At 47.5% G+C, this 23236-nt stretch overlaps 1 protein-coding gene across 1 annotated transcript; it reads right to left on the minus strand.

Moving 5' to 3' along the window:
- Positions 1 to 1586: 1586 nt before the first annotated feature.
- Positions 1587 to 22282, minus strand: LOC136298511 (LETM1 domain-containing protein 1-like). Its single transcript, XM_066199249.1, has 6 exons — positions 22242 to 22282; positions 5354 to 5540; positions 4584 to 4685; positions 4024 to 4176; positions 3714 to 3798; positions 1587 to 2844 (listed from the first exon to the last, which is right to left on the minus strand). The coding sequence occupies exons 1-6, from the start codon at positions 22280 to 22282 to the stop codon at positions 2774 to 2776; spliced, it is 639 nt and encodes a 212-aa protein (XP_066055346.1). The 3' UTR covers positions 1587 to 2773.
- Between the last annotated feature and the right edge of the window lie 954 nt (positions 22283 to 23236).

The raw sequence follows: 23236 nt of genomic DNA on the forward strand, positions 1-23236 counted from the left end.
GCCCCCCCCCGGACGCCTCAGCACCTCCCCTGACGGGGGGGCGGCTCGGGGCGGTGCTGGGGGGGCGGGGACAGTGTGGGAGACCCCCCCGATACCCCCATTGTCCACCCCCAGGTCGCCCCGCAGTCAGGATGGGGACAGAACATACTGGGGGGGGGGTAAATTGGGGGGGTCGAGGAGTGGGGGGCGAGAGGGGGAACGGGGGGGGCAAGGGAGACACGAGGCTGGGATCTGGGCTGGGGGTGCAGACCTCACTGGGGGCAGCCTGGCCCCCCGTGCCCACCCCCCCGGGCACCCCCAGCTCCGGTGCCCACCTGTTTTCGGGGACACCCCCCCCCCCCCCGCCGTGTCCCCCCGGTGCCCCCGGGGGCGTTTCCAGGAGCTGCTGCCGCTCTCGGGGTCCCGGTGCCGCTCCCAGGACCCCAAAACCTGCAGGGGGGGCCCTGCGGGCACGGGGGGGGGGGCGCTGCTTCCCCTCCTTGGTGGGACCCGGGGGGGGGACAGGACCTGAACGGGATGGGGGGACACGGGCAGTGCCCCCCTGTCCCCGCTGTGCCCAGCCCCCCCAGTGCTCCCACCCCATATCTCCCAGCGCCCCCTGCCCCCCCCAGGCCCCTCCTGACCCCCTCAATGCCCCCCTGCTGAGGCCACCGGCACCTGAGGGGGGGGCACACACGGGACCCCCCGTGAGCAGCTCTGGGGCCCCCCCAGGCCTGGGGGAAAGGGAAGTGCATCCCCCAGCCCCACCCCAAATAATCCTCTGTGCAGCAGGTGGGGAGCACAGACACCCCCAGCCCCAACCCCGGGGCGCAGCTCCAGTGCTCCCAGTGCCCCCAGTGCTCCCAGTGCTCCCAGTGTGTCCCCAGTGTGTCCCCAGTGCACCCAGTGTGTCCCCAGTGACACTCCCGCCCTTGGCGTCCCTCACGGGCTCCTCCGAGCCCTGGGCCCCCAAAGGAGCCCCCAAAGTCCCCCATCCCCAAAGTCCCCCAGCCCAGCCCCCCACCCTGAACTCCCCGCCCCTCTCAGCCCCACAGCTCCGTTCTCGCAGCGCCCCCCGCCCCGCTCACCCGTGGGGCTCCCCGGCCTCTGCCTCCCGCTGCTCCCCGGCTCCTCCTCGGCCACGTAGGCGGCGGGGACAAGGAAGGGACGAGTCCAGGGGGGGTCCCCGGGCCGCCGCACCTGCCACCGGAGCGGGGTGGCCCCGCGGAGCGGCAGCAGCCGCCCGCCCGCGGTCAAGGCCACGTCCCGCCCGTGGACAGCGCCCGTGGGGACACGGCCCGGCCGGGCCGCCGCCACCCCGGGGACATCGGCCCCGGGCCGCGGGGACAGCACGGCCCCGCTGGCGGCACCGGCGGCGACCAGGAGGACACCTGCCCCCAGCCGCCACCGCCGCCGGCGTGGCCCCAGGGGGTGGTGACACGGGCTGAGGGGGGACATGGGGCTGGGGGGTGACAAAAGGGCTGAGAGGTGACACAGGGCTGAGGGGTGACAGTCCTTCCCCAAAAGACAAGAACTGCCAGAATTTAACCACTTTCACCCACACTTCAGTGTTACTGCAGCAACCCAAAGGCATCTTTGCACTTTAATATCATTTTTATTGGACTCAATCCACACTTCCACCACATCCTGGTGCTCCGAGTCCCCCTGCCCCCCAAAATCCAGACGTCCCCTTAAATCCCTCCGAGCTCCCACTGCGGTTTTCATCTTTATTTTCCCAAATTTTGCAAAGCCAAAGCTTCTCCTCGATATTATAATTTTTGTTTTTCCAGCCCTGCCCACTCCTCTTCCTGAACAACACTGTATTTCAGGGGAACAGGTAAGTGGAAAAAACAAAACAAATGGCACTTAGATGTGAGTTGTGGCTGAAAAGGGGTTAAACACCCCCCCAGCAGTGAATTCCTGGGGGGGGGAGCTCTGAAATCCACAAAAACCAGCAGGGAGTGGTGAGGAAGGGGATGCCTCCTGCCCCTCTACACCCCAAACATGCTTCAAAAGGTGGAGGAACGTTCCAGGTGTCCCCGTGTCCCCTGGTGGGGGCACACAGAGCCACCCAGGGGGGCCCCCCAAAGACACCAGAGCCACCAGTTCCTTTGGGCTTTAATAAACCAACAGATCTGGGGTAAAATTCACTTTGCCAGCAGGAATTCTTTGTGCAGGGCGGGGTTTAACCCCCAAAGTCCTTGGAGTGGGAAATCCAGGGCGGGGAGGGGGGGGGGGAAAGGTGTAAAGGGCTTCAACGAGGCTGAATTTGGGGGCTGCACTCCGGGGACCCCCCCTTTGATGCTTCCCACCCTCGGAGTGAGCAGTGACACCCCCAGGCCTGACCCCCTCCAAACCCAGAACCCCACAAGGCTCTCAGGAAAATCCCACAGGGATCTGGGGGAGAAGTCCCAGGGCGCTTCTCAAGCCCTTGGGGCGGCCCCTGACATTTGAGACCGAGAAAAGAAGCAGAGGAAAACCCTCCAGGCGAGGAGTCACGGCCACCAAATCCCACCAAATCCCACAGGAAGCATCCAGCAGGTCCCACAGGATCACCCCCAGGTCAGGCGGCCGCCGGGCTCTCTCCCATAATTAACGAGGCGCAGTTAATTACTGGAACAACAGCAGCCACCTCTCCTCACGCTCTGCGGGCTCCAAGGGAAGGGAAGAGCTCAGCCAAAGGCCGGAATTTTGGCAGCACCAGGCTGGGAATCACCAGGCTGAGGTGAGGGACACGCAGCTGCCGCCCCACGATCCGCCAGGGCTCCAGGCCGGGCTCAGGGACACGGGGCTGTCACTCCGGGGGCCGCCTGTAGTTGAGGGACAGCAGCACCATGCTGTGGGCCAGCAGAGAGGCTTCCGAGGCTGCAAGAGCACAGGAGCAGGGTAAGAGACACTGGGGGGCACTGGGGAGACTGGGAGAGACACTGGGGGGCACTGGGGAGACTGGGAGAGACACTAGGGGACACTGGGGAGACTGGGACAGACACTGGGGGGCACTGGGGAGACTGGGACAGACACTGGGCAGACTGGGAGTGGCACTGGGGGACACTGGGCAGACTGGGAGAGACATTGGGGGACACTGGGGAGACTGGGAGAGGCACTGGGGGACACTGGGGAGACTGGGTGAGAGACACTGGGGGGCACTGGGCAGACTGGGAGAGACACTGGGGGGCACTGGGCAGACTGGGAGAGGCACTGGGGGGCACTGGGCACACTGGGAGTGGCACTGGGGAGACTGGGAGAGACACTGGGGGACACTGGGCAGACTGGGAGTGGCACTGGGGGACACTGGGCAGACTGGGAGAGACATTGGGGGACACTGGGGAGACTGGGAGAGGCACTGGGGGACACTGGGACTGGCACTGGGGGGCACTGGGCAGACTGGAAGTGGCACTGGGGCACACTGGGCAGACTAGGAGAGGCACTGGGGGACAGTGGGGAGACTGGGAGAGGCACTGGGGGGCACTGGGGGTGCTGGGGTGGGCACTAGGGGGCTCTGGGCAGCACTGAGACAGGAATTTGGCAGATTGGGAACACTGGGATGGGCACGGGGGGAGCACCGGGCTCCTGGTCCCACATTCCCATCCCAGTCCTGTTTCCCTTCCCTCGGGGCTGCAGGGCGGCGACACCTGAGCACAGGTGTGGGGGGTGAGCCCAGGTGGGGACAGAGTTCTCCCTCATCAGCCCCAAATGCCCCAGGAGTGCCCAGAGAAGGCTTTTGGGTGAAGCACCTTGGAGCTCCCAGGAGAGCCTGAGCCACGCTAGGCACTTGGCCTGGCCCAGGTGAGTGGAGTTCAGCCCACGCAGGTAACAGGCCTGGGGACACACGGACACAGTCAGGGAGGGACACACAGCACTCCAGCATCACACCAGGACCCCCCTGGAGGAAGGGGAAGACAAGGGAGGAACTCTTCCCCACCCCAGGTGTGATTCCAGCGCAGAAAACCTTCCCCAGGAGAGATCAAGCCTGTGCCCCAAGGCCACGCCTGGTGACACCCGAGGTGCCACAAGGCCGGGCCAGGTGTGCTGAGGTGTCCTCACCGCTCGGAGCTCCTCCTCAGAGAGCTGCCCCGGGCCCAGGAGCAGCAGGGCACGGTCCAGGTGCCGGATCTCCAGGACGTGGCTCCGCAGGCGGTGCAGCAGGAAAAAGGCCGGCAGGTGTGGGGTCAGGAACAGCACCTGGCTCAGGGCTCTCTGTGGAGGAAGGAGCACCTGTGACAGGTCCAGCCCCCTCCTAAAGCAGGGCTGGGACACATCGAGGCACTCCCCCACCTGCCCACGTGGCTCCAACGTGGCCTTGAACAGTCCCAGGGATGGGGGAATCCCTCCCAGTGCCTTTCCACCTGCACAGGGAGGAATTCCTTCCCCAGATCCTCCTCTGGATTCATTCCCAGCAGCTCCATGTCCCTCTAATGCTGGAGGCCCCACAGGTGGAGGCAGCAGCGCTGCAGGTGGGGCCTCACCTGAGCCCCCTTCACCTGCTGCCGCAGCGTGGGGGTGAACCGAGGACCCCAGGGCGTCTCTGCAGCTTTTCACCTGCACCTGGAGTGGCTTTGGGGCACACCTGAGCGGGGTGAGCACCTGGGTTGAGCTGAGCTCACCACATGATCCACCTGCAGCCTGTTCAGCGCCAGCAGAGACCCAGAGAACAAACCCCTCACAGCCAAGAGCTGGGCCAGGTGGGGCCGGGCGCCTCCCTGCACCTGCAAGAGCCCCAGGAGCACAGGTGACATGTCTGACAGGTGACAAACACCTCCCCCAGCCCCCGACAGGTGACAGACAGCTCGCAGAGCCCCTGACAGGTGACAGACACCTCCCCCAGCCCCCTGACAGGTGACAGACACCTCCCAGAGCCCCCGACAGGTGACAGACACCTCGCAGAGCCCCTGACAGGTGACAAACACCTCCCCCAGCCCCCTGACAGGTGACAGACACCTCCCAGAGCCCCCGACAGGTGACAAACACCTCGCAGAGCCCCAGGCAGGTGACAAACACCTCGCAGACCCCCCGACAGGTGACAGACACCTCCCAGAGCCCCTTACAGGTGACAGACACCTCGCAGAGCCCCCAGGCAGGTGACAAACACCTCGCAGAGCCCCCTGACAGGTGACAGACACCTCCCCCAGCCCCCTGACAGGTGACAGACACCTCGCAGAGCCCCAGGCAGGTGACAGACACCTCCCCCAGCCCCCTGACAGGTGATAGACACCTCCCCCAGCCCCCTGACAGGTGACAGACACCTCGCAGAGCCCCAAGCAGGTGACAGACACCTCCCCCAGCCCCCTGACAGGTGACAGACACCTCGCAGAGCCCCCGACAGGTGACAGACACCTCGCAGAGCCCCAGGCAGGCTGCTGGAGGGCACACAGGCCTGTGCACAGAGCTGCTGCAGCAGCTGCCGGGGCTGGGGCTCGGGCAGGGCCGCGGCTGCCAGCGCCAGGCTCCGCAGCACGGCCAGGTACCAGCCCCTGCGGATGCCGTCGTAGGCGTCCAGGAACTCCAGCTGCTGCCTGGGGGTCCAGAACTGCCGGATCAGCAGCTGCCGGGGGAAGAAGTACCTGGGGAGAGGAAAAGGGGGGGATTCCAGGGAGGGAAGAGCAGGGCAGGCAGGATGCAGACTGGGGGGAGAGGCCAAGGAAAGCCCCCCGGGGTGGGGAGGCACAATTAAACCCGGAGTTTTTGGTGTTTGGTCCCAAAGGGATCAGGGGATGGCTGAGGTTGGAAAAGGCTGTGGTCACCCCTGACCACGTCCCCAAGTGCCACATCCACACAGCTGTGAACCGCCCCCAGGGATGGGGAGTCCCCCTGCCCTGGGCAGCCTGTGCCAAGACAGAACTAACTGCCTTTTCCAGGAGGAATTTTCCCTCAGATCCAACCTAAACCTCCCCTGGGAGCCCTTCTGCCTCACCCTGTCACCTGTATTAACAGACCGATTCTTCCCTTCCAAGTACAGCTTCTTGCTTTCCCCTTAAGTCATTCCCTGTCCAGTTTACCAACCACCATTTTAACACCTTATTTTGTAATTTCCCATAGAGTACTACACAGACATGTTTCTTAAGTGTAGATAATGAACTTCCTACACCTAAACTATTATTTTTATCAAGTTAAAGGACAGGCTACATCTGGCACCAATTACTTTGGAAAAAAACCTCTCATCCATGTATTACTTGCTGTTGAATCTGTCAATATGTTTTCAAGATAGGCTCTAGAATGTCATCCATCCTCTTCAGACCAGAATAATTCTCTTGCCCATCTCCCTTCTCCATTTTTTTTCTTCCTTTCACACATTTTTTGTCTCTCAAAATGTAGTCATGATGTTTGCCAATAGATTTCACAAGTCTCTAAGGGCCTAGTTCTTGAGTAAAAACAAATTAGAGATAGATATTGGTATTTGTCACAAATACATTTAATTCCTCATTTTAGACAGAGCCCTTATTTGGTTTGTTTAATCTCTGCAGTTCAGGCAACCTCTTGCACATATATAGACTCACTTAATCCTTGCCTTCTTCCCTTTCTCTGCCCTCTTCTCACCCCCACACACAAGCACATGGCTGTACAGACCTGATAAAAAATTAACTTTCATGAGCAAGCTACTTTAGTCTGCAAATCACCCTGAGCAAAATATTGCCAAGTAAGGGACACACTACAATTAAACATTAAGAAAAAGCTGCCCTAAAAAAGTGAAAAACGCTTATTAGAAAGGATAGACAGGAGTCAGGAAAAACAAAACTTATGGCAAAATCTGGTTTCTTAAAATAATTAAATTTGAAACAATACAAAAAGAAAAAACCCCCCTATTTCTGTGTTTCCAACTGTCTTCGTATTTGTCCAATTACTAACCCAGATATGGAAACAAACCAATGTAATGCACTTCAACTTGATCCCTGGAGATGCCTCCTTGAAATAAGATTCAAAACCACAACTTCTCAATTCCTATTAAAAATTCATTTCTTCGGAACACTGTTAGGCAGAACAGTGAGACAAAAATCTCTGAAAAAGAATGCACCACCAGAGACAGAAAATTATTTTGAATCTATTGAAAGCATCGATATTAAATCTTGTTACAAGCTGAAGTCTGTAACAAAAAGTACTATTTCCTACAGGACACTTAAGGACTGTAGGACACCATGTCTCCATAGGCCTGGGAAATATGTTTTTAAAGATACTCCTTCAAAGGCTTCATCCAGAGTTTGGACAAAACTAGATGTCCAAGTTTCCTGTCTCTTGAAGTAACAAGTAAAAACAATGTTTTGAAGACTGTTAGGACAATCCTGGAAACATAAGAGCAGTCCACACAACCTCAAATCGTTCTCTTTAAGGAAAATGCTGGAACTGCAAGTTGTCACAAGGCAAATTTGCAAAACTTAAACATTTCCACAAGTTTTCTCAGCTGTTCTGCAGTGTTGCTGCAGTGTCCTCTGCTCCCAAAAAACAGGCTTTCAACCGTTTTTTTTTAGCTGCAGCTTAGCAGTGGTGGGAAAAACTGTGTTTTTGCAGACAGACCCATCAGCTGGAAGATCTGAAATACTTTTCAAGACAAAGTTCCTCCTCTCTCATTCCCCAAAAGCAGTGTTATAGAGAACCTACGTTCTGGAAAACTCTCCACATACAAACCTCTGCACATTAACAGGGAAAGAAAACAAGATTAAGAGAACACTGCAAGGACTGTAAAGTAAGAGGAATTCCCCTACAAATTGTTTTGGTTCTAATACTACTTCTAGTATGAACAGTTTTTCACTTCTATGATAATATCTTGCTTCATCCCCGAGTTCCCCAAAGCATAACAACAACTTCAGAAAAATAAAACAAGCATTGGTTTTGTTTTGGTTTTTTTTGTTTGTTTGTTTTAAAACACAGCAGAACACAGCAATATTTTCCCAACTAAGCAAGACAAAGTCACATTGTTCATTGCCACTCTGCCTTTTCTAATTTCCTGGTGTAAGCAAAAGAGATTGCTCTAGCCTGAAAACAGGAGTTATCATCCAGCATCAAACTCAGCTTAAGGTATTAGCTCACGTCTGTAATGATTATTCAAAGCTGCAGTGATCAATATCACATCACAAGTGTCTAATCCAGAGGGCATTAAAGGATCCTGTTACTGCCTATCTGAAGGATCACACCGGAGTTTCAGATGATATCAATGCAAAGGTAGAGAAAAGAGAAAATTCTCACCCCATAGAAGCAGCAAATTAAACTCTCTGTAGGAAGCTTCAAGCTTCTACTTTATGTGGAAATTATTTTACTTCAATTTGTCATTTCCGTGTTAAGACACAAGTTTGTGACATGGAGGAGAGCCCCTTCATAACCATCCACCACTACCTGAGGTTTTTTTTTTTAGATGAGTGTCTAAATATTACACTCACAAACAGCTGCAGGTAAACAGAACTTTGTCAACCCAGCTCAGCACGGAATGGAAAAGGAAAAGCAGACACAGGGAAGTCAAAAGTCAACTAACAAAACTCAAAGCACATTAAAGAGAGCTGTATTTAAGCCAACACAGCTAAGAACTGCCAGCTGCACAAGATACAGGATTTTGTTCAGTGTTACAAAATGCCAGTTTTTTTCTGCTGATTTACTAGGTTTTGTGCAATTCTCTATTTTTAATATAAAGATAAAGCTCATGAGTCACCCTGAAATCTGCAGCCAGGTTCCTTCACTCTCTCCTTTCCAAAGTGGCAAACATTTCAAATTAAGCTCTAATACAAAGAATACTACGTGCACTAAAAGCTGTCTGTTCTTGTGTACTGTATCAAGGTATGAAAATAGCACAACAGTGTTTAAAAAAAAAAAAAAAGTGTTCTCTGGTACACAAAAAATGAGAATAGGCTAATTTTTACTACAGTGACTTTGCCACAAATCACTTTTTGCCCAATGCAAAGTTAAAACGCAAAGGGCAAAAAATGGTTCCCTGTAACTAGAGCAAGATCTGCTTGACAAGTCAGTCACATTAGTGATCTTATAGTCAAAAAAGGAACTTTTACCAAAACACAATATTCCTGCCCTGTTACACAGAGGGACTATTTGTAGATCTTCCACTGTAGTGCAGTCTGAAAACTTTTAATTTCCATTTCTGGCTAAAATTATTCTTTTTATCTTGACGTATGTTTGACATCAGAGAAATATTGGATGAGTTTAAAGTACAAGTAGGGCTTGTCTGCCCTCCTTTTCCTAAATTTATTCAGCCTTTTCCTTTGAAAGCAAACACCATTCTACACCTACAAATTCTACAAATCCTGCATCATAAGTGCCACACCTACAACTTCCCCACAATTCCTATGCAGCTCCATCCTCTACTGCCACAAGTACCTGGCAGCTCACTGAAGGAAACCATCACTTTTTTGGTTTCCCAATTACTGTCAATCTTTCACTCCCTGTTCCGATTTAGTGGCACTACCCTGCTAAACTCCTATTTGGTTTGTGTCAGTTCTGCCCACTCCTTTTTCCTACCACATTGTCTTGTCAGGCTCTTGCTGCTTTCTCTCTCCCCAGTCTAGCATGCATGAGGACCCTTTATGCCCAAGATATAACGCAGAGAAGCTTCCTGTCACATTTCAGAACCTCCAGAAAACCCACTTGCCATTAGGTGTAGCAGACTTATTCCAAGAGCAAAATGAAATCAGAGTTCATTATTTCTAAATATACTTGTGATAGCTTTGATGGTTTTTTCCACCTCATTCCTCTCCTTACAGTCTAAAACATGAAGGTCTTAACCTTCTTTGTTTAGTAGAGAGCAAGTTCTTGACTACAAGCACAGTCAAGAGGGCAAAATTTTCCACAGCACATCACTGACAATCAGCAGAAACACACTGTGCATGTACAACATCAGAATTGTAGGCAATTTCAAACCTTATTCTGCATCCCGACATACGAGTGACACTATACAGAGGGCATGAAATGTAAAAATGGCAAGAACTTTGTTCATAAAACGTAGAAGGCCTTTGCCAGGAGCGAAGAGTAAAACTTTGTACAATACAAACCTCAAATGTAATGATATTTACATGCTAAAACAATGACAGCCACAAATGACATAACCTTACTTTTCTGTATTACAGAAACAAGGCTCACTATTCCAAGTGGAACGTGAGGGTGGTCTGGCTGAAAAATCCATCACCTCACTGACCTCCGCGGCTGATGTAACTGATTTGGAAGGCTAGATGAGTGCCCCATACAACATCAAGTCTGAGGGCATCCATCCTAAAGCTGTTTGCTCGCAGAGAACAACCACCCTGAGCAGACGAAACCATTCATGTGTCAACAGTACATGGTACCTGCACTCCCCAAATACAGCAGCCAACGAGGCCCAGGTGGATTTGTAAGAGAACATGAGTAGTCCAGCTTCCAGGACTGCAGGACACATGGAAGTGAGACCACCCCCAAACAAGCTCAAAACCAATTTCTAAGAGAAAAACGGGTAGTCTGTCTTCCAGGATTGCAGACACATGAAAGGGAGAGCCCCTAAACAAGCTCAAGATCCAGTTTTTGGAGAAAACAGGGTACTCAAACCACCATGACTGCAGACATACATTAGTGAGACCACTCCAAACCAATTCCAGTTTTATCTGCAGGAGAATATCAGGTGGTCAAGCTTCCAGGAACAGAGACACATGAAAGTGAGATGCCAACAAACAAGCTCAGGGTCCAAATGTAGGAGAAAAATGGGTAGTCAAGCTACCTAGACAGCAGATATATCAAAGTGGCACCACCCCTCAACAAGCTCAAAGTTTAATTCTAGGAGAAAAAAGGGTAGTCAACATTCTAGAACTGCAGACACATGAAAGTGAGACCACCACGAAACAACCGCAAGGTCCAAATGAGGCAGAAAAAAGATTAGTCAAGCTTCCAGGACTGCAGACACATCAAAGTGAGACCACACCTGTTATGAGTGGGCCAGGAGACAAATCTCCCTTTAAATGCCTGTATTAGGACAGCTTTGGGCGGGGAACCCAAGGAGTCACACACACCGCCACTGCTCCCTGGAGCAATGAGGACGAGGAGGTGAAACAGCTTTGCCAGGTGCCTGACAGAGCCGGGGCTTCCGTCCTCATGAGAGCCGCAGGAAAGCACAGGCTCGTTGACAAGCCGAGGGCAGTCACGCAGAGAGGGTGCTATTTGACTTTTGGTGACAAGGCACGGAGCCCCAGCAAGTAGCCCGATGTTTTCCCTGCTCACTGGTGTAGTTTGGAGTCCTGTCTGGCTAGTGGTTCACCGGCCCTAGGGGTTTTTAGGTGCCTACTCCACCTCCTGTGGGCACTGCAGTCCCAGGGAGTTCTCTGGTTTGCGTGTTGCCATCAGGGGTGTGAGGGGAGCAGCGGAAGCACGGCCCCACGGGAAGGAGACAGTTTCAAAATGGACACCGGCATGAAATGGGAGGTGAGGGAGAGCGGTAAAGGTGTACAAATGAACTTATTCACATGCAAACTTGGAACAATAACGGATACAAATGAATAAGTCTTTAAATGAGTCTTTAACCTAGTAAACGCGGAACAGTAACTTATGCCCCTACGGAATGGGGCATGAGCAACTACGAGCATTAACAAGGGTACAGGTGTGACGCGGCATTAACGATTGATACAAACACTTGCAACACGGAACACAGTGATTACTTAAGTAGACACTTTATAAGAATCTTCTGATTCGAGATTTTATTCCCCATAAAACCCTAACAAGCTCAAGGTCCATTTATAATAAAAAAAAAGGGTAGTCAAGCTTCCAGGACTGTAGACACATGGAAGTGAGACCCCAAAAACAAACACAAAGTCCTTTTGTAGGATAAAAAAGAGTAGTCAACCTTCCAGGACTGCAGACACATGGCGGTGAGACCACCCCCAAATAGGCTGAAGGTCCATTTGTGTGGAGAGTGTGATTGATAACTGGCTAGCTGCAAAAGGTCACGCAGACATGAGAGAGCTTTGCTGAGCACACAGGCACTCTCATGAGAACCAGCAAGGCAGCAAGCTTCGCATGTCCTTGAGCACAGCTGGGATACGATAATAAGACCTTGTAGCTGAAAGATATGAGGGAGAAGCACGGTAAAACTAAAACTTACTCAAACTACGTAACCACAAAGAAATGTAGAAAGAGGCGTAGCTGACTTTTAGTCTGAGCACCAATCCTGAGCTTAACTTTTGCAATATGCATGAGCTTATTAGTGTTATTATAAAAGCATTGTGTGAATTAACAATAAACGAGCTTGGTTGACGACCACCTGGTGTCTGCCTCTCCCTTCTCCAACAAAATGGTGACCCCGACGTGATAGCCCTGCCTTTGCCCTAAAAAGAAAACCATCGGTTGGTGAAGTAGAGTTGGGTCCTGTTTGCAGCCAGGACGGTGCCAAACGACGTAGGGAAGGCACCCCCAAAGATCACAGCGGTGGTTTTGGGCCATTCGTGCTGCCGGAGCCGGAGAGCTGCAACAGCGCTGACGATCAATGTGGACAGGCAAGCAGCATATGATTTATTTATAGCAAACTTAGAAAGGAGGGAGCTTAAGGGAGTTGATTTGCGTAAGGAACTTCCAGGGTTGTTAGCCTGGGGATATGCGAAAGGAGTTTTTGTTAACCCGCATACCGTGCATGAGTTAAGTGAATGGCGTTTGTTCGGAGATAAGTTACGGGAAGCAGCTTTAGATAATGATAAAACTGCTAAGAAATTAGAGAAATTGTGGCAAGTGGTGCACAATGAGTTGTTACAGTATCAGGCAGAGAAAAGGGCAGCAACTCAGGCTCAGCAAGCTCAGAATAAAAATAAAAGTTATAACAGTTGGTTTGATTGCCCATTGCCCCCTGCCCTGTCCTCAGTTCAACTGCCACCGGTAATGGCACCCTATTCTGCTGGCTCAGCCCCTTCGACTGCCACAGCATCGGCACCGTCTGACCCAGTGCTGGAACCCCCCGCCCAAAGCAGTGAGCCGATCCCTGGGGCTGAAAGTGACCTAGCGGGGGCCATTGCACGGGAGCGGCGAGAAGCCTGGGCAGCTGTAGCAAAACACCTTATGGACTCAGGGGATTCTGAAGCCGCAGAGGTGGCAAGGGGGATCGCCTGTCCGGTGGTATTTACGCCAGTGGCAGAGGGTGGGCTGAATGCGACAATGACTGCTCTTGATTAGAAAATTTTGTCTCAAATACGAAATACTACAAGTAAATATGAAGTTACTAGTGAGCCTGTAAAGCAGATGCTAAATTACATTTAGACTACTCAAGTATTGCTGCCAAATGATTGTCACTCTATAGTTAAGCTTATTCTAACACAACATCAACAGCTGTTATTTAATGCACATTGGCAAGCACTCTGTCAAGAAAGTGTAGCAGTGAAGAAGAGACCCGGTGATCCATTGCATGGTGTCACTATAGAAGAGTTAATGAGGTTAGGTGCATACCTTAGGACTGAGGCACAAATAATCTTGGAAGCAGAAAAAGTGAGAGAAGCAATGCAGTTAGTAAGAGCTGCCATAGATCGGGTAAAAGACAGCACAGGAGTACCTATATATATGAGAATTAGACAGGGTCGAGACGAGTCTTTTGGGGCATTTATAGATAAGGCAGCTGCTGCAATAAATAAGGCAGGAGTTCCAGAGTATATGAAGGGAGCATTATTAAAGCAATGTGCACTCCAAAACAGTAATGAAACAACAAAAAGAGTGCTAGCTACGCTGGGAGCCAACTGGACTATTGAGGAAGCATTAGAAAGGATGGCACTTCAGCCGACAGGGTCACAAACTTTTTTAGTTAATGCTATAAAGGAGTTGAGCTTAGGGTTGCAGAAACAGGCTGAGTCAACACAGACTCAGGTGTTAGCTGCTCTTGCCCCGCTCCGAGCGTCCACGGCTGCACATGCCACTTCCTCAGAGAACCGAAGACCACCTTCCCTAAAATGCTACTGATGCGGCGGGGGTGGACACATGAGGAGGAAATGCCAGGCCACAGAGGTGTGGTGTCAAAGCTGCCAATCAAACACCCATAACACATCAGCCTGTCGCCGCAAATCGAGAAACTCCCATCGGAGCGCGACCGGCAACCGCGCCCCGACACAAATTTCTGCCGTGACATCAGCGTCACCTCCTGCTTGCAGCCAGCAACATCAGAGAGCCTGGGACTCGACCTGGCAGCAGCAGTAGATACCACCTTGATGACAACTCGTCCTACTAAAATCCCGACTGGAGTTTATGAACCTGTGCAAGTTAAAAGACAAATTTATGGAACACTACTACTAGGCCGCTCTTCTGTTTCTGTAATGAGACTATTTGTGTTACCAGGAGTTATTGATGCAGATTTTGCAGGAAAAATTCAAGTTATAGCATACACTCCCTTTCCTCCGCTGACGATAGCGAAAGGACAGCGAATTGCCCAACTTGTTCCATTACCACAGATAACAAAGGGATTAACACCTCAGCAACACCATTCTCGGGGTGATAAAGGATTCGGGTCTTCTGGACTAACATTGCTCACTATGGATCTACATAGTCGACCCAAAAAGAAGGTCAAGATCATGTATGAGAACCGGACAATTGAACTTTGGGGCCTTCTTGATACTGGAGCAGATACTAGCATAATTGCTCCAGAATATTGGCTGCAACATTGGCCACTGCAGTCGAGTACATCCAGTTACAGGGGTCGGTGGATTCACATTGGCACAAAAATTGCCCTTACTATTGGTAAAGCTAGATAAAAAATTGGTGCAAACTGTGTTCTCAATTGTTGCTTTGCCTCCCACTGTGCAGTGTCTTATTGGCCATGATGTCCTGGCCCAGCTGGGAGTGGTGTTGACTAACGAGTACAAACAGGGTTAAGTTTGGATGGCTGGCTAAAATTATTGAGTTTGAGTGCATGGCTATGTTCTATTGTCAAATTTGCTATAATAGTTGGTATAGTGATTTTTTTTTAGCTGTATTGATTTTACCATGTTGTTGTTTGTGCTTACAAAAAAAAATGATGCAAAAAATAGTGGATACTGCATTTAATACCACCCTTCTTGTCCAACAGAAAAACGGGGGAAGTGTGGAGAGTGTGATTGATAACTGGCTAGCTGCAAAAGGTCTCGCAGACATGAGAGAGCTTTGCTGAGCACACAGGCACTCTCATGAGAACCAGCAAGGCAGCAAGCTTCGCATGTCCTTGAGCACAGCTGGGATACGATAATAAGACCTTGTAGCTGAAAGATATGAGGGAGAAGCATGGTAAAACTAAAACTTACTCAAACTACGTAACCACAAAGAAATGTAGAAAGAGGTGTAGCTGACTTTTAGTCTGAGCACCAATCCTGAGCTTAACTTTTGCAATATGCATGAGCTTATTAGTGTTATTATAAAAGCATTGTGTGAATTAACAATAAACGAGCTTGGTTGACGACCACCTGGTGTCTGCCTCTCCCTTCTCCAACACATTTGTAGGAGAAAAATGGGTAGTCAAGCTTCCAGGACTGCAGACACATGGAAGTGAGATCCCCAAAAAGAAGCTCAAGGTCCATTTGTAGGAGAAAAACGGGTAGCAAAACTTCCAGGGTGTTCTCACTTTGATGTGTCTGCAGTCCAGGAGGTTTGACCATCCTTTTTTTCTCCAAAAATTGGACCTTGAGCTTGTTCGGGGTGGTTTCACTTCCATGTGTCTGCAGTCCTAAAACCTGACTACTTGATGTTTCCCTACAATAAGCCTTAAGCTTGTTTGGGGGGGGGGGGGTGTCTCACTTCCATATGTCTGCAGTCCTAGAAGCTTGACCACCCTTTTTCCTCCAAAAATTGGACCTTGAGCTTGTTTGGGGGTGGTCTCACCTCCATGTGTCTGCAGTCCTGGAAGGTTGACTACCCTTTTTTCTCCTACAAATGGACCTTGAGTGTCTTTTTGGGAGTCTCACTTTGATGTGTCTGCAGCCCTGGAAGCTTGACTACCCTTTTTTCTCATACAAATGGACCTTGAGCTTTTTTTAGGGGGGTGTCACTTTTCTCTGTCTGCAGTCCTGGAAGCTTGACTACCATTTTTTCATTTGTAAATTGACCATAAGCTTGTTGACAGCAGACACCTGAAAGTGCCACCCCTCTAAGAAGCTGAAGGTGCAATTTTTAGACAAAAATGGTGGTCAAGCTTCCAGGACTGCAGACAAATGGAAGTTAGACTGCCAAAAAGAAGCTCAAGGTCCATTTGTAGGAGATAAAAGGGTAGTCAAACCTTCAGGACTGCAGACACATGGAAGTGAGACCACCCCCAAACAAGCTCAAGGTCCAATTTTTTTTGAGAAGAATGAGTAGTCAAGCTTCAAGGTCTGCAGACACATGGAAGTGAGACCACTCCCAAACAAGCTCAAGGTGTATTCATAGGAGAAAAAAGGGTACTCAAGCTTCCAGGACTGCAGACACATCCAAGTGGGTTGCTGCATGGAGCAGTGGTTTTTTTTTTTTTTTTTTTTTTTTTTTTTTTTTTTTTTTTTCTTTCCTCCTCTTTTTTTTTTTTCTCCTTTTTTTTTTTTTTTTCTTTTTTTTTTTTCCCAACAACCTCCTGGAGTGCTACAGGAAGAGGGCAGAATTGCTGGACAGTGCCCAGTCAAAAAGGGACCTGGGGGTGCTTGTTACAGCAGCTGAACATGATCCGGCATTGTGCCCTCGTGGCTACAAAGGCCAACAGACTTTTGCAAATATTAAGAATATGCTGAATTTTATTCAGAAAACATTTCTTTCCAAGTCAATATAAATTAAAATATAACAGTGTTAAGCAACTTTTGAAAACCTGTAACTAGAGCTCCCAAGGTTTTATTACTTTTTATTACTGAGCTTTGAACAGAGCTGTTCCAACATTCCGTAAGTTTTTGCCCGAGATTTTATCTTGCCTTCATTCACATGGAATGAAATTCAGGAGGATCAGAAGTTGTTCCACGAGTCACAGAAAGGCCACTATTCCCAAAGTAGTGCAGAGTTTTTAGGTTGCTTCTCATGTACCCCTAGGAAATATGCAAGAGTCCGGCTTAATAAGCCAGAGCATTAACTAGAAGCATGACATGTAAGATTTGATCTCTTCCCCTTTCCCTCCTCCTACATTTGACAGTCTGGAACTGGGAGAATGGCAGGGTTGCCCTCTTTAAAGTTTCACTGAAATGAAGTCTACAAAACAAGCTCCCATTTTTATGAAATCACATTTTCCCACTCCAGATAAATCCTGTTTCACCAGAAAACCTCTGGTCAGCTCCTTTTGTACATCCATTCTATGGGATATCTGCTTTCTGGTCCAGAAGCACTCTGGACTGATGAGGTAAAACAGGTAAGAGAAGAGATCACAAAGACTTAGTAAAGGAAGACCTTGCCAACCCATTTGAAGAGTTAGACATAACTAACAGCATCTCCCACATGAGCATCAATTAAGAAGTGACGAAGGGACGACACCTGAAAAAAAGCCTTCAGCAGACTTTGCCTGTCAGCTCCATCAGCCTCACTAACATCATTTTCATAAGGAGGACAATTTGTGTTCAAGGTTGCTTCCTGAACTCACTTCTCCAAACTGTCTGACCTGCAAAGGTGATGGCTTTGTTGTCACTGACCGCACCAACTCTCCTGATGGATCACTAAGCTCTCCAGCAGCTTCTCAGTATTTTTTAATAGGCACATAAATGGGAAAGCAAATAAGCTACAATAAAAAATTTAAAACAAACAAACAAAAAAATAAAACAAACAAACAATGGAGAGTCTTTGAACTTCAAAAAAAAGAAGGCAAATTGTTGTTAAAAAACCATAGCAAGCACCCAGTGCCAACCAAATTAATGCTTAGGAAAGCTTACAGAGTCTAAAACACAGTATTATTCTGGCTTCCTAATTTAGTGATACAGAGTCAAAGTTTCTATTTGACATATCCCACATAATTGCACTCAATTGTAGCACTGCCATTCAACAGAAGCCAAGGATCCAGAAATGGAAAGAATTGCCCAATGTGGTATATTCAAGAATCTCTCCTTAATATTGAACCAGCTCCATGGCCTATGTTCTCATCACTTATGCCATGTGTTATATAATGCACTTAGGCTTAGAAAGTATTATCAGGACAGCTCTAAAAGTAGTATTTCTGAAAAGAAAGGGAAGAAGATTAAGACAAAAAGAACGTCTCTTCCAGGTGTTCCCAAACAGGGCCCAACTCTTCTGACAGACACTTCAGTTGGCTGCCTTTACCTTGGTTTGGTTGTTAAGCAGAGATACTCATACCAAGCTCTTCACTTCCCTCTAGCTCCAAATAATTTTTTCATTAGTGAATGGGACATTATTTTTTATGTAAATCAAAGGCCCAAAGGAGTTTATTTTATCACCAATACTTCTATCTGTACAACAGGTATTAAGAGAGCAGTACATCCACCCTAAACCTATCATCAAGGTATCCTGCTGTGCTGCTGATCAATGATACTCTCTCCAGTTCTGCCTCTCAAACAACACAGGGAAGAGTATTCCCAACAAGTTGAACTTTTTCAGGAGTAAAGTTGTCCTGTTCCTTCCAATAATGAACTCTGGATCCCTGGTGAGTAACTCACATTTAACCGGCAGCCTTCTGGGCTGCTCCTATTAACTGCAACAGCCTGGACAGCTTGAACCTCAACAAAACGTGCAGTAAACGACTGAGCTAATTTAACCTCATTAATCCTCAAACCAATAGAATAATTTGATGTCCACACAGAAGCTTGTGCACCGCCTCCAACATAAACATGGCCCTGCAGGAAATCCACACCAAAAATGTGCTGCAGCCCTGCTGCCAGAGCTACCGGGGCTGGGAGAATCACTGCACAGTCTCCGAGCCCCTTCGCCAGCTTCATGGCATGGGTCACACGCTTTGTTTGTTCTTGTTAACAGTCAGGGGTTGTTTCCAACCTGGATGTATCCTGACATCTCCCCAGTGCCGCAGTTTTATGGAGGATGCTCCATTTTATCTGTAAACTGTTTACCTCCACTTTCGACGTGAACACAAAAAGCATTGCTAGGAGAGGCAAACACAGAAAACCAAGCAGCACTGGCACTCTTTAGGCAGGTACTTAGCTGAATTTAAGCTCCTTATTAATCATTAATTACAGCAGCATTTCAAAAATTTAGTTTTTGAAATATTTGAGCACTGCTTAATCACAAAGGGTGTAAGGTCTCCCTGAATATTTATGAACTTTCAGGGAGGCATTTTAAGAAATGTTCTTTATATATACTATTTGTTATTTAAATTACTGCTGAAAGCCAGGTGCTTTATTTTGTTCAATACAACACATTTAAAACAATAACATGAGATTTTGATAACAAAATCACCTAGCCCACAAAACACTGTTCAATGTTGACTAGGGTGGCAAAACAAGGGTAGTTTCTAAACACAGAAAAAAAAAATTTAAAAAAGGATTTTTTCTAAGCAAGTTAATGCAGGTCTTGGTACCACATACAAGAACTTAACTTGCAAAGGAACTTGTCTTGCAAGAGTTTTAAGTACTGTGGTTTTTTATCAGACCTGGCCTCACTCATGCTTTGTGCCACTTATAGAATGGAACAGGGCATTTTAGGAAAGAAGTACCTCCCTTCAACTCCTAAAAGCTGTGACTGAAGCCTGTTAAGTTTCAGTAGCGTTTCAAATATACCAGGGCATCCTCAGCTTTACCTTCTTTATAGGACAAGGTCCAGAAACCCACTGGCAGTTAGAGGAGCCACATAATCAGTGTTCAGTATTTCTACCAACCAAATTATCCCTGATAAATAGATATGACCTAGCATGAGAATTCACTTTTCCTTCAGCATATTAAAAGTTATTTATTTTAGGGATAAATATATATTTCTTTCACAACTACATTGAAAGACAGACATGAGTCCAACAACAAAATAGCATAACAAAAATACATCCCCCTAATATAGCATATCCACTGTTTTTTCTTCATCAGCCATACAATATTGATGGAAACAGGAGAGATTTCTCTTTCCTTCTAACACAGCGGGTTAAGTGTCTTGAGAGAAGTCAGATGTCACTATTATCTGCAAGCACACAAGAAAACAAACTCATGCCAAAAAAAGGGATAATAAAATTGAAGTCTAAATGGAAGTTGAGAGAAAAAAAAGTCCTGCTCCAACAGGTTAATCTCTAGCTAATTCCTCTTGTGACAAGTAACTTTAAATAGTCATTTCACTCAAATTCTCCTACAACAAGTTTTCCTTGGAAATGAAACAATTTCTAGAACAAGCATAACTATCTTTGACCACACAAAACAGCATTACATTTTGAACTACTATAGCAAAAAGTCAACTTTTTAAAAAAGATTTACTAAGAAGACAATTGGAAAAGTAACTTTAGTCAGAAGTGATAGAATCAGCTGTAAATACTGGATGGGAAATTCCTGAAGAGACAAGTTTTCCCTTGGAGTGAAATGAAATACAATAATTTACATTTCCCAACAACAATACCGCCTTTCTTTCCAAGTTCATCCAGAAAACTCAGAGTATAAACCAATAGCACAGATTTGGCTCTTACACACACCCAACTCCCAGGACATTTTGTCACGCTCATCGTGCTGCATTCACTGGTTTTCCCAAGTATTAATTGCCTTCACTTCTATCTTTGATATCTACTTGTGACTTGGGGGATTTTGCTTCAGGTTTTAATGCTTGGGATTTTTTTACATAGGACTATACACCTTAATAATTGTATCCAGGAAAGACTGGATTTGATGCCATTTTTACAGTAGAACCCAAATTTTCAGTACTTTGTACCTACTTGTCCATTAACTGTTCATATAACAAAGGACAATAAAAGCCATAAACCTCTTACTTTAGTAGCCTTCTGGAGGAGTAATTCAATAACTTCTTGCAAAATAAAACAGCAGCTTATAAAAATTAAAAAAAAATGTCTTCACCACAGTAATCATAACAGCAGAGCAGATGCAACAACTATGCATTTGTTTAGTCCATCTAGACATGGAAAAGGATTAAAACATGTAGACAGTAGCACAAGTCACCATCACTTATTATTTAAGCCATAAACCTAAGCATACTTCTGTGGGAAAATTAATTACAAACATGGGGGAAATCAGATCAGTCACTAATCAGGCAAAGTGAGCAGGAAAATACAGCTATGTTGTCCACTCCTGATTGAGTCGCAGGATCAAACAGCACTAAGTGCAAGTGAACTGAGGGGGATTATTATTATGCCTTTTCATCACTGGAATCGTGCTGCCCCAGACAACCCCGACTCCTGTGTCTGGGCTAATTGCAGCCTGTTAAACCTCACAAGGAGACTGCAGCACAGCAACACCTCAGAGGAGGGAGAAAGACAGTTTAAGGAGGGAACAAGCCAACGAGAAAATCCTGTCCTACAGCTGAAGGAGAAGGAAACAGCCAAGCTAACAGGACACCTGGAAAACAAACAAGGGTCCACACCAGGCTGTGTGCACACACCCGCATGCACAGCCACACCAGCACTGCCTACTGGAAACACCTTTCCCTGTGATAAAATATCAATGCCAAAGGTCAAAGGCTTTGAGAAAAAAATATAAATTCAGTGATAAGGCAACTTTTCTAAATCCATTTCACAAATACTTGTTATTTCAAGCCTAAAATTACAAGTGGTAGGATAATACAGCTGACTTGGAGATATAGATTTATGCAATTTGCAGTTACTTAAGAAAAGGGCTTATCTATACATGTGTATTTTTACCAAACCAAAGAACTGCGGGTGTCATTAAGCTACACTAAAAACTGCTCCCCCTTCAGTTCAATCACAGCCATGTCCTACAACTCATGCAGTCTGTTCTACCTCTAGGTCCACTAAGGATTGATTTCCAAATTGTGTCACAACTTCAGGATGGCACAGCATCCAAGTATTACCAATAAATAAATAACAAAAGCTCTTTTTTTGAAGATGAGACACTAATTTACCAGCACATAATTGTAACTGAGCTGTTTCATACTCCAGCTGAAACACTCCTGGTTTGGTGTTTGTAGAAGACATTCACTGCATATGAAGCTTTACACATCACATTGAACTAATTTAACTGTAGGTGAGCACTTCTCTCAAGTTCCTGACTGAACTTCCCTATTAATCAGTTATTTCTCCTTAAAAAATATACACCGGAATTTTACTCTCCCTCCCAACTCCCATGAAGAGGAGTGGACTAAAACTGGTTCTAAAATGTTAGTAAGTTTGCCAGCCAGCAAGTATACAAGTAGCTTAATCATTAAAGCTGCTGTTCATTTCCACTAACCACATGTATGCTTTCAAATGTCTCAGTCCCAACCGGAAACTGTAAGATTTTTACATACCATAGGAAAGGAAGATGGAAAATTACCTGCTGTACGCTATGTTTATGCACGTGAACATGGATGACATGGGGCATAACAATGGCAATTCTGTACTTGGATGTCCTTTCTGCTTGTTCAGTGTACTCTATACAGCTGCCTTACAAACATGTCAATGTAGGGTAGCAGTTAGGTTTAAAATCAGTTGCAACATGGCTTAAGGAACAAGTTATTTTTGTAATCCAAAGTCACTAGGATCCACATCTGTAAGAATTTCACAGAAAACTAGACAAGTGTATATGCACATCAGCAGCTCCACAGCACAAACTGTGAGGAACAAAGGGCAGTGGCTTCTCAGGGACCCTTCCCATGAGGCAGCTGATGCACAGGAGCTGCACTGTGTAGAGTGTGTTGATTTACCCAGCCAGTGTTTAAAATACCCATATTACCTGATATCTGCACCCATTTTAAGAAGGGGAAGTACTGGGACCAAAGTCCCTCATGGATTCCATGCAGAATTGCAAATTCCTCTGTTTGGATGCAGAAAACTGTCTTTGCTAAGGTGACTAACTTAAATTTTTCCACATTTAATTTCACTGTTCCTCCTACATCCAGTATACTGTCAGAACGAGAGAAAACTGCATTCTACCCTAAGTGCAATTGCAACATTGGACAATTATTTCAAATGCTGTTTTTGTTGAGCATCCTAGTAATTGTCCTATCTCAAAGACTGGCTTAATCCTTTCTGAAAACAGCTTCTCCTTTATGCTTTTAGAATTACTAAATTTTTAAAGTAATTAACATTTTCCCTCTGACTAGTTCTGTTGGCAGATATCAGCAATTTGAGGCTGCCCCCACAATTCACTTGCTTTGTTCTTGCATTATCTGAGACTGACATTTAGGTTTAGTTGCAGGAGGTTTAAATCCATCACTCACCATGAAACCCAAATCAGTGATTTCAATAATGCCTGAAACACCAAGGAATTTGGGAAAGGACAGGAAGGCACTCCCACACTTTAAGGGACAGGAGAGAAATCTTTAAGCA

This window comes from Chamaea fasciata, unplaced genomic scaffold, assembly GCF_029207755.1.
Source record: "Chamaea fasciata isolate MVZ Bird 193981 ecotype frontalis unplaced genomic scaffold, bChaFas1.0.hap1 SCAF_17, whole genome shotgun sequence".
Taxonomy (NCBI): domain Eukaryota; kingdom Metazoa; phylum Chordata; class Aves; order Passeriformes; family Sylviidae; genus Chamaea; species Chamaea fasciata.